This window comes from Oculina patagonica, chromosome 1 (genome assembly GCF_052425735.1).
Source record: "Oculina patagonica isolate OP01 chromosome 1, crgOcupat, whole genome shotgun sequence".
NCBI classification, from domain to species: domain Eukaryota; kingdom Metazoa; phylum Cnidaria; class Anthozoa; order Scleractinia; family Oculinidae; genus Oculina; species Oculina patagonica.
The window spans coordinates 38,215,386-38,227,206 of record NC_135758.1 but is presented as its reverse complement, the minus strand read 5'-3'; the positions used below and the strand labels follow the sequence as shown (position 1 = coordinate 38,227,206).

The 11,821-nt window shown below is 39.9% G+C and overlaps 2 protein-coding genes across 2 annotated transcripts in view; both read left to right on the top strand.

Annotated features, from left to right (window-relative positions):
• LOC144629518 (uncharacterized) overlaps window positions 1-887 on the top strand; it is an 11,600-nt gene extending 10,713 nt beyond the window's left edge. Inside the window, exon 13 of the mRNA XM_078487751.1 lies at window positions 44-887. Coding sequence (XP_078343877.1) covers window positions 44-112 — 69 coding nt within the window. The 3' untranslated portion in view covers window positions 113-887. The remainder of the gene's footprint in view (window positions 1-43) is intronic.
• Window positions 888-3,965: 3,078 nt separating this feature from the next.
• On the top strand, window positions 3,966-11,422 carry LOC144629135 (UDP-glucuronosyltransferase 3A1-like). Its single transcript, XM_078487338.1, has 6 exons — window positions 3,966-4,031; window positions 4,361-4,608; window positions 5,979-6,585; window positions 7,279-7,488; window positions 9,266-9,554; window positions 10,488-11,422. Exons 2-6 carry the CDS (start codon window positions 4,465-4,467, stop codon window positions 10,765-10,767), a joined length of 1,530 nt encoding a protein of 509 aa, XP_078343464.1. The 5' UTR covers window positions 3,966-4,031; window positions 4,361-4,464; the 3' UTR covers window positions 10,768-11,422.
• The last annotated feature ends 399 nt before the right edge of the window (window positions 11,423-11,821 follow it).

The window sequence follows — 11,821 nt, the reverse complement described above, 5'->3', positions numbered from 1 at the left end:
TTTACTGATTATTATTATTATTTTTCTCTGTGTGTTTCTTTAGGGGCACATCGAGACAAACCTGAAGATTCATGGGAAACGCAAGCCGCCTTTTATTAACAAAAGCAAGTGAACGGGTCATGACGTGGAATTGTGTACAGACACCCGCACGCTTGCACATGATGAATGATATCCTCTACCCTATCCCCTTTTTTTCCACGTCGCTTATGCGCTTCTTTTGCGTCAATTAAAAAATTGGATCCGTTTGATCGCATCATTTTAGTGGCGAAGTTAGTTCGTTTCATATGTTAAGACAGTACTGTAAATAAGAACAGACGCTTGGAATCGCTTTAATTTTCAAAAAAATTTTAAAAAGAAAATCGTGTTTCATAGGTAGCTAGAATTTAGATACATAATCGAAGTTAATATATAATAAGATGGGCGGAGGTATTGGATACATTTTAGTTTGGGCCTTTTTTCGCTAGAACACGGAAGGCTTGTTTTCTGCCCGTCGAATTATGAAGAAACATTCTCGCGAATCCATGGACTACGAGTACGAAATTGAGTACGAGTACGAGTTTTCAAACCAAATCCGTGTGCCTCCTATAATCACTCACACCAATCTTATCCCTAACGTTTATTTACATATTAGTCAGCAACAGGAAAGAGTTATAGCTGGGGGGATACAGGTGTCTCAAAATTACAAAGTTGCGCTCGTACTTGATCTCCTAGTCAAATCTAAAGGTCGCTATTATCTCACGTTTTTCTCTCGGAAATCGAAACTTATCGCAGTTAAACAACGAATTGCGTGCACATACTACAACCTGTAAATAAAATGCAATCAGTATTCGCTTTGCACTTTCATGTGATTGCAATAGGTTTATAAATAAATGACAAAGAATTTAGAAGACTGTTTTGATATATGTTTTGCCGCTGGGAGTGTAAAAAAAAAAAGGTCAGCTCTACTCCCCCCTGGATGGGATGCTAGTCCATCGCAGGGAACCCCCCAGCATTATTTCACCGGTACCCATTTATACACCTGGGTGGAGAGAGGCACTATGAGAGTAAAGTGTCTTGCCCAAGAACACAACACAGTGACCTTGGCCAGGTCTCGAACCCGGAACGCTCGCTCCGGAATCCGGCGCGCTAACCACTAGGCCACCGCGCCACCCGCTGGGAGCGTAAGGCATGCGCAATTCAACCGGTTGCAGGTCGATGATTAGTTTTGTCTATCGGTTCATCGCATTTACAGGGTGTGTCACGTCGTGTTGTTAAGACTAGCATAGTGTCCTTTTAGTGCCCTCACAGGGATTTTATCACATCCTGCAACCTCGTTCCCAAGAGCGGGGAGATAGAGACCCTGGGAACGAGGTTGCACATCCTGTAGCTTTCCGGGTAAGAGAGTGCGACTGACTCCTGGTCGGAAGTAAAATTGTTCTGTTCACGTGAAGTTTCAAGTTTTGATCTCACATGGTTTTTGCAGTGGTTTAAACCTTGAAAAGTTTTTGATGATGGTCAGTGAGATCCTGGCGTGATTAGTATGCATGTGTAACGTGTTACCCTCCCTTTTGGAATACTTAGCGTCACTCTAGTGAGTTAAGCGGTTGAAAACGTGAAAACAAGCGAATCATCACGCCATGCGTCGTTATCTTCGGCTTGTTCAGTTCCCTCGTTCACGTGTTTTTGTTCCCCTCGGCTGGTTGAAAACGGTCAGCTATCAGTCTACTTCCCTTGTCATATAAAGTCGTGCTCGCATTAACTGCTTTTTGCCTATATATAGAGATAGAAAACCCTTGGAATTGCCCAGAGGGTATCAAGAAATTATTGAGCTCGTTCGGATAAAATCCAGAGCTTTACGCTGTAAAAAATAGGGGGATAAACTTTGAGCCCTTAGCCCCTCTGTCGAAAAAACAACAACGAATACCATTGCGCGTCTTTTCGATGGAAGAGGGTTACTGGCTTACTAGCGACTGGTTTCGAAAAATTTACTTTTTTTGTACGAATTTAAGTGAAACCATGAATTTTGAGGAGACGTATTAAGGTGGCTCGTAATAGTTTAGTCAAAATTAAATATAGCCGCCTTTGGTGTTCTATCGCAGCTATACTTATAACGTTTAGAAAAATATTTTAGTACAAACTTGTGCAAGTTTTCCAAATGAACAAATTGAGGTCATTATGATGTCAAAATTCGTTACCATGGTAACGTCATTAGAGGTCAAATATACCATATTTTGGACCTTTTGAGGCTAATAACTCAAAAACTACTCGGTGAAAGTTTTTGTTTTCGATATATTTTTATCTAACCGACAAAAGGAACATTTTTGCCAATTTTTAAAATAAAAACTGTAGGCAGGATTCGCAGCTACGTTATTTTTTCATAAATTTAAGGTGGCTCTGAACCCCACCTACAGAATTTTTTAAAAAAAAATTGTTAGATTGTTTGTATATATATGAAAAAAAAACTTTTACCGTCTAGTTTTTGAGATTTTAGCCTCAAAAAGTCAAATATAAGGTATCTTTGACCACTTTGGATGTTGCTATGGCAAAGATTTTTGACGTCACGGTGACTTAAATTTGTTCATTGGTAAAACCTTTACAAAGTTGTACTAAAAGTTTAACCTTGACTTTATCGGTGTAGCTGTAATAGAATGCCAAAGATGGAAATATATAAACCATTACGAGCCATCTTAAAATAAAACGTTGTTAGAGTCCTTCCTGTAGCAAGTGGAAGGGCAAGACGAAAGTACTTTTATTAAAGTATCTTGCAAGTCCCGTGAGGTCTTAGTAAAATTCCCGGGGGGGCACTCCCTTATTAGGGCTTAACGGGGACGTGCGGCCCGATAGGGTATGGTTTTCAGGCTTTTCTGTCTTGAACGGGGTATATATTTCACCCATTTAACAAACCGAATTTTCACAAATTCTTCCGTATTACTGACTCACGTTGATTTCGGCATTGATACTTAGCTTAATTTAGGATCACAACAAGCCAGTGAGGTACTTGTTTATGTCTTATACGGGGTATCAAAAATTGGCATTCTGTCTTAAACAGGGTAGGAAAATCAGAGGTTCGTGTCTTAAACAGGGTCAGGGTTTAGGAGGCCGGGCCGCACCTCCCTACCCGAAATTATGTCAAGTACCCCCCCCCCCCGGGGGGGGTAAAAAGGTACCTTATTGTTACTTTATTTCGCGAAAATGGAACGGGCATATTTCGCAAGACTTAATTTTCGCGATTTGGCCAAAAATACGAATTAACATAACAAATACAACAGAAAACGTTTAAAATAAACTTTCGTGGGTCTAATTTCGCAATTTTCAAAAAATTGCGAAAATCGCGAAAGCTTAGTCCCACGAAAATAAGTAGCAATAAGGTACATTTTACTCGCCAACCCATAACTAAAGAACTGGTAGCTATCATACACTTTCAGATTGATATCCAGTCCCTTTAATACGTAAAACGTAATGCTTAATTTATTTTAATTTCTCTTGTATAAATTGGAAACTTTTGTGGAGTTTGATTCTAGTCGACGACAAAACTGAAGGTTAGAAAATAGAAACAGAAAACATCACTGAAAAGTTGAAAAAAAACTGAAATAAAAATCTACTTTATCCTGGATTGGTACTTTGAACGACCAGCCGGGCCATGACTGACCTGACTGATCAGCTAAAATATTAATGGTAAGAAATGCAAGACTTCAATACTTCCCAAACAAAATGACGGCCATTCATGTTTCTAAACTTGCCATCATTACGTGATGACTGAAATGAAATCTAGCCGTATAGCGTGTTTTTCTTTTTTTATTTATATTTTGCTGTGTCACTACTTCGGCTACAATTTACGTCATTTCCTGCCTGACCTGTAAATCCGATTTTGCAGCATTCTCCATCTGATGTAATATAAAAAATTTTACCATAACTTTTAGTGACATCCTTTACTTGAAAAAGGCTGTTTTGGCGTGCAGAAGCATTGTAATAAATTCCACGAGCCATAGTACATTTGTTATACAGTTAAAGAGGAGTCACCGCTGACCATTAGCGGATCAAACACGGGCTAGGCGCACACAGCGGTCAAACGCAGCGCGCGTGCGCAGTTCATGTGTAATTGCCGCCAAAATTTTCCATACAAAGTCTTAAATTTTCCGTAAACTTTTGCTTTAAAGCCAAAAGTTAACGCCGTCCCTGGAAAGTTAAGGTTTATACGTCGCTTATGGATTGGAAATTTGATAATTCATCTCCACTGAGTGTCCCAGCTTGAACTGTTCTTTCACCGTACTATTTCTTTAACAATTTCTTGCAAAAGTTTGCCCACTTTCGAGTTAAAAGTTCGAGGCGGCGAAGACCGGGTGTGACGTCAATTTTTGCGTTTGACCGCTGTGAAGGCTAGGCGACCCTCAACGCTTGCGTGCCTAAATAGGTTTGTAGCCAAGAGTGTCAGCAGTTTTGTCCAAATTTCTGCTGTCTTGAAAAAAGCCTCAATCCATCGTCACTATGGCGGCATTTCGAACGCTGGTGTATCTTTCAATTCTTTCAAGTTGCTCAGCTGCGTATTTTGCCATGTTTCCCATGTTTGGAAGAAGCCATTATCTGTTTGTCGCTAGGCTCGGGCAAGAACTGGCTGAGAGAGGTCATCAGGTATGCATATGCGGCAAATGTAATTATTTTCTCAATTTATGATTAATTACCTTAAACGATCTACAGCACACTAGCTGCACTATAAAAGCAGTGGAAAGAAGAGAAAAATATCTACATATCTCATCGTGCCCATTTAGCAATGTTTTTCGCGAGTAAATATGGTGAAAATAAATCAACATGATATGAGCTGACCTCAGTTCAATGAAGGAACGTTTTGTTTCACAGCCTCCCCTCGCTGACTTTTCTGATAATTATGAGACAAATAAGGGTTCGATAGAAAAAGCAAAAAGTGTATGAAGTGGGCAGGTACTGCGGCAAGGAAAACCGCTCAAAATAATCTTACAAGCTACCGCGTCCCTATTGTTTACTGAAGCTGATGTAATTTTTGCACATTGTGACTCAAAATTTCATAAGCAGTTATCAAGGCCACTGGCATTGTTAAGACCTTTTAACAGCAAGAAGTTTGACTAGACTACAATATATATAATTTGTATGTGATATTGACTTCACAGTCTACTGAGTCAGATCCTTTGGTATAAAGTAACCGAATATCTGGTACTAACATATTGTTTATTTTGTTAGTCGAGACCTTCTGAAAATAATTAAATCGTATGAAATACAGCCCGCGTTTTTTCTCCTGCATGCAAGTCTTGCAAGCTCATCTAGCTCAAGCGTGAAAATTAGCACGCAATCATGAACGTTATTACAAAAATCTGTTTGCCCGCCCTGCCGAGTTTCAATTGTCCAAATAAGCCAGACTAACGACTTCGTAATCTTTTCGTATAAATTTCTTGTTTTAAAACAATAATGGAAACTCATCAAAGAAATGAAAGGATTTCGTGATGTGAGGGACCGGCTGAAGAGGGTGACAAGCGGGTTTTTTTTAGGAGCGGTTCGGTGGGCTCTCTTAACCCTTATTATGCTAAGCCCGGATTTTCCCGGGATTTGGAGGAATGGCCATTCAACCACTTGTTACGTCACTAATTTACACGCCAGCAGATTCTTGTTTTGTGCAACTAAAAGAGGTTGGATAGATCTGTCCACAGGACTGTCCATTTTGAATATATTGACTGCATTCTGACAGAACTAATCGAAAAAAAAAAAAAAACCGTGATCAGTTTTTGGTGTAAAGTAGGTGCTAAAACAGGCCAATATACTCATACTTGATCACGGTCATATCTGACTCGTAAGCCGCGAAGGGCCCATTGATCGAAGGTATCTCAAGGCAAACCACTGACCAATCGAAAGACGCACCGTCTTACGCTAGTTACAATCTGCTGAACATTCATGTAGTGGTATTTAAGTTTTGTTTTCTTTCTCTTAAGTCTATGGTTGCAATAACTCTACGAAATGTTTTTATGTTGACACAGGTGAAGATATTTGTGGGAGCTACTCAGAGTTACGCCGCAAATGACCCAAAGGTACGAGTTTTCAAAGATGACAAAGCAGCCACAATTCTCAGCAACCCAATAACTTCGCGTGACCTTAAGGCATCATCCCTAAGACAAGAGTTAAGGATGCTGTTAATGCTTCAGTCCCTTTACTGTGATGACATGCTTGGCAACAAAGAGTTAATGGAAGAAATACGGCACGCGGACCTCGTTGTTGGCGAATTATTATATTTGTGTTCGTCTTTAGTTGCGGATCAACTGTCACTTCCACATGTTATCATATCTGCATCCTCTCTCTCGACCCCCACGGCTTTTGCGTTCGGATTACCCTCCCCTCCCTCGTATGTGCCGCAGCTTGGTGTTCCTCTCACACATGAGTTGAAATTTGTTGACAGAGTGAAGAATGTGTTACAGTGGATGTCAATAAATGCATTTTACGTTTTCGATTTATGCCCGATTTTCAACGAGCTTAAGACAAAGCACAACATCGCACCCAACAAGAGCATACAAGAAACTCTTGGCAAAGTTGATATGATCATCAGTCAAATGGATTTCACGTTAGAACCTGCAAGGCCGCTCTTTCCAAGTAAGTATTTTAATTGCAAATTAAATTGTAGGCTACAACAAATCAGATACATAACAATTTTTAGCACTTTTTAGCACCACTGTGAGAATTCATGCCCGGAAATGTAAAAAAAAATGTGGGTTCACGTCGTTACTGAATATGGCTACAGGGCCTGTTTGTCCAAAAATGTTGTAAATAAATCCCTAAAACGGCAATTGCAATTTTTTTCTGATGAATCAAACTGATTGTTCTACTGGTAACGTTTCTTAAAGTATATCTATTTATTTAGCGATCTCATTTGCACTCGCTTAATAGCCGCAAGATGGCAGGATTCGATGCCTCGTGGACAAAAAAGTTGGACATATTTAAGCTTTCCACAGTGATTTTTTGTTCTTCTTTTTCCTCAGTGCGCCACATGAATCACGAGAAACTCAACGGCTCTGGGCTAATCCAAAACTGGAACCAGAAATCCTGGTTCTGGTTTGATTGTGCGCGTGCGCCGGAGATTGTGGTGGAACGAACAAGTTTTCAATAGCCAATCAGATTCGGTCGCCTTTGTGACGGGCTTTCAGATTAGCCCAGAGCTCTCGATCCCTGGCGCAGGCCAGAAGGATCGCGGCCACTGGGGGCGAGATTGTTTAGTTGTTTATTTGTCCGCTTTTTAAAGTTATTTTATACTGCACTTATTTTTCAATTTTTTTATTCCAACTAAAGACACTCGAGTTGTGGGCCCATTCCTACCCAATCCCCCCAAACCTTTACCAGACGAGTTGGAGCAGTACATGAAGAAAACTGGTGACGAAGGAGTGATCTTGGTATCATTTGGTACGGTGCTGGGAGGAATCAATGAAACGTCACTGAAAATGATGGCTGAAGCATTCTCCAAACTACCACAGAAGGTTATATGGAAACTCAAGCAGGAAGGTATGTCGACAGAAAAACTATGTTAACCTCATGAAATAATAATAAAATTGAAAAAGTCGTGTGGTAATCATTTCGGGTAAAGCGTTCGAGTTCGTATATCATTTAATCATTGCTCAGCGCATTCGATTGATTGTTAAGTTGGTAAATAGCTATATAAGATGGTAGAAAAGCACTTATTTTTCGAATAGTGTAATATTCTGCCCTGGGTAGTGTTATTCATTACATGTAGATAAGGTGTGGGGATCGCTCTGGCCTGGAACAAGCCCAAACCAGGCTCAGTAGATACCAGATAGATCGCGGAGAGTTCAAACCGGCTTCCTCGCAGGGCGGTGTCGGTGTGGGCCAACTTCCGATGTCTTGGACTAGACTGAAGTGCACGAAGGACAACACGAGTTTCTCTTTTTTACAACTATTTGTATATCATTAATTCATCCACACGGCATTCATTACCAATTGAAATTGAGTTTGAATAGGCAACAAACAATTCTAAATAAAAAAAATCAAAGATCTCTTCGAGATATCGACTTTTTTTTGCATGAAGTTAGTATGGGTAGAAGGTTTATCCTGGGAATTATTGTTCGAACATATCATGGAAGAATTCAAACGTCTTTCACTTCAAGCATTTTTTTTATTTTTGCGGGGGAAATGCTGTATTTGTCAGTCGCGACGGCTGGGTGCTTTGCGACTCATATACTTTGGCTTGGTTAAAAATGGTAAACTTTGACGTTTGCCTTTAATCGAAATAGTTGTTTCCTTTCGAAAGAAAGGAAGATTTCTACTCGGCTTAATGCAGGGTTCCCGAGAAAGGTTACGCACGACAGGGTTATCTTTTGTCTCGTCACGCAATCTTAATCCCACATTGAGAAGTAAATTTTCGTTTGGAAATTACCAAAAGCCGCTTCTCCTCGCGTTATTCTTTACCTTACGGCTACACATGCCATTTCTAACGACTACATTTCCAGTAAAACAGTTGCTGTTTATTTTTCTAATGGCGATGCATTAACTTCTGAACAGAAGCAAAAAGGTTTAGCGTTTACTGTTTCCACCGGAAGTTATTTCACAACAGGCTACAAAAACACTTGTAAATATCACTTAACACATTTAATGATGTTGCAATTCTAAATTGTGCAACTCAGCAGAAATAATCAATTGTCACGAAATGAGTTCCCTTTGGTTAACTATTAGCAACGTTTTAGTGTGTGAAAGACTTGTTTCAGTACAAATTTGCGTTGTTAATCGTTTTAGGTTAAATTAATATTAGCGCCTAAAGACTTGTACCAGTACAAATTGCGTTCTTAATCGTTTTAATCGCTACCTTCGAGGCTGAACCCCTACATTCTTATTTGGTATTGTGGCGTAAGGCTACTCACGTTTTTGATTGTTATATAACGTTTGTAAATTTGACAAGTCACGTTTTTTCTTCAAGAACGGAAGTGCTGAAGCACAACTATAGAGTAACACTTTACAAGTCACGCGCTTTGATCACCCACAGCGGAAAGTATTCCCTTGAGAAATTAAAACAGTCCCTTGAGAGTTAACAAGAATGTGATTCCTTCCGGTTCCAGATTTATACCCCACATAACTGCTATTCCCCTTCTTTTTGCTTGTAAACAAGCAAAAAAAGTCGAAATAACAGAGTAGTTACGATAAATTCGTCTGCACAACTGTCGAGTTTTTTAAACTCATTAGAGTGATTGCATCAATAAGTGAACACAAGCCACGGAAGAAAACACAACTTTACGTAAACCAATACCTTCTTCTTTCTTTAACGTAACAGACACGTCCAAGATCTCAGTGAGTGACAATGTTAAATTGTTGTCATGGTTACCACAGAATGACATTCTTGGCCATCCCAAGACGCGTCTATTTATAGGACACGCGGGAATCAACGGACTTCTTGAATCTACGTACCACGGTGTACCTATGATTTGCTCGCCTTTCTTCGGAGATCAGTTTGTTAACGCTCGGATCGCAAAGGAAGCTGGGTTTGCTGAGGTGGTGAACTTGGAGACTACGTCAGCAGAGGGGTTTGTTGGTTTGATTCGCAAGGTGTTATCCCAAGCCAGGTGAGCGCTATAAGAATAGTAAACATCAGCAAAAACATAAATTATCCCCTTTAAAATAGGCTCCCTTAATCTCAGCCGCAGAATCTTCCCCCACACCACCCCTCTTCCTACCATCCGTGATCTTATATTGAGATATAATATAACTAAATAAAGATGAATTTTTCAACAATGACACGAGCATGAAACAGAAACATTCCAAGTCCCCGACAGGAATCGAACCTATGGCCTCCCAGATACCGGTTGGGCGCTCTAACCATTGCTGATCCTAGCAGTATGCAGGACGCATGTCAGTTGGTTAGAGCGGGGGCGGGACTCCCCTATGAAAAGGGCGGGGATGCTCGTCGTCTCGCTTAGTCGCTTGGGGAAATAAATTTCGGATTTTTGGTCTCACTTAGAGTGTTCTGGGCAAAATGGCAATATCTTTAGCCATAATGGTCTTGTTTAGGGTTACACACGAAGAAACATACAAATATATATTCTATTTTCAGAATTTTGGTATTATCTTTTAGGGGCGAAAAAACCTTGAGCCACGCCCAGATTTATCTCTTTTAGGGGTTCTTTTAATTATTTCCGACGATCATCCGCGCCCCTTTTATATGGGAGTCCCCCCGGGGGTTTCGTTTTCACACGGCATAACGCAAACGCAAGCACAAGAAAAGGACAAATTTTGATCCTTGTGCTTGCGCTCAGTTATGCTTGCGTCGAGGCCGGTTTCACGGTGAAATAAGAGCTGTTATGCTTGCGCTTGTCCTAGCAGTGCATCGCTGGTGAAACCCAGGCTTGAGAACGAGGCATTCGTCATGTTTATTCATCGCATTCCCAGTCACAGGTTCTCACACAGCGGTGTAACAGCATTGGAAAACACTAAGTAGCTTTACGAAAGTTCTTTACTTAAAAACTGGAAAGTTAACAATGTTATTTCTGTATTTACAGTTACCGCGAGTCCGCAGCACGAATATCAAACTCCGTCAAGCGACTTCCACGTCCGCCTGTCAAAGAAGCCGCTGACTGGGTGGAATACACGGCGGCTCAAGGTGGTTTACAGTACCTCAGACCAAGAGGCCTAGATCTACCGTTTTATCAGCTCTACCTGCTTGATATTTTGTTCTTGGCATTTTTAGCTGTAGCGTTTTCCTTATTAGCTATCAGGTTCTTGTTGAAATCCGTTATAAGGTGTTTGTCGGGATCGTCGAAGAAGGAGAAGGCAAACTGAAAACGCTCGAACACTTGCATTTAACTGAAGCTGGCGACTTCTCAGAAATTAAGAAAAATCTCTTAAACGTTTGAAACGTTTTTAGCACCTGACTTTTGAATGGTGTAACTTTCATTCCGCATGCAAACTTTACGAAAAATTGTAATTTTAAGTTAATGATTTTAAAAGCTAGCCAGAACTTTTCTTTGTTCATTGTTAAAATATCTTGCAAGTCCCCTAAGGCCTTAGTAAAGAGGTAAATTTAACTCGCCAACCCATAACTAAAGAATTGGTAGCTATCATACACTTTCATACCGATACCCAGTCCCTTGCCTGAAGACGTGATGCTCAATTTGGGAACCAACAAAGTAAAGAGAAGAACTTGAAGATACATATAACTTCACTGAAAAGGTATAAAACTGAAATAAAAATTTGGGCTTATCCTGGATTAGTTTAATCAAATCATATTTTGAACAACCAGTAGGCCTTGGCAGATTGTGCTAGCATAATTTGTGGCATAATTGGAGCACAAAGCATAAATTTTTAAACGAGCACTGCCACGGCATAATTAGCACATTTTAGCCTTTTTTGGAGCATAAATTCATAAAATTTAGTATAAATGGTGTATTTTATACAGAAATAGATTAAATTTAGATAGTATGTTCTTGCAATGCGAGTTTTAGCTACGCTGTTGGTAGTATTGACAGCTGACGACCGAGACAAACTGCCATAAAACACAAATAAATTTACAACAACAGTGTATTTGAAAAACATCATAATTTGGTGTCGTTATTTCGCGCCTCCATGTACAGAATCTACGTCATTTTGTGAGCATAATTTTGGAATTCTGGCATAATTTTGACATAATTTGGCAAAATTTCGAGCACTGATCAGCTAAAATATTAATTGCAAATGACTGAAAAAGAAATGCAAAGCTGTAATACTGCTCAAGCAACGGCCGTTCATGTTTCTTAACTTGCCACCATTACGTGATGAAATATAATCTCCTTATATTGTATGTTTTTCTTTTTCTATTTTTATCAGTTTTGCTGTCACTTCTGTCGCTACAATTTAC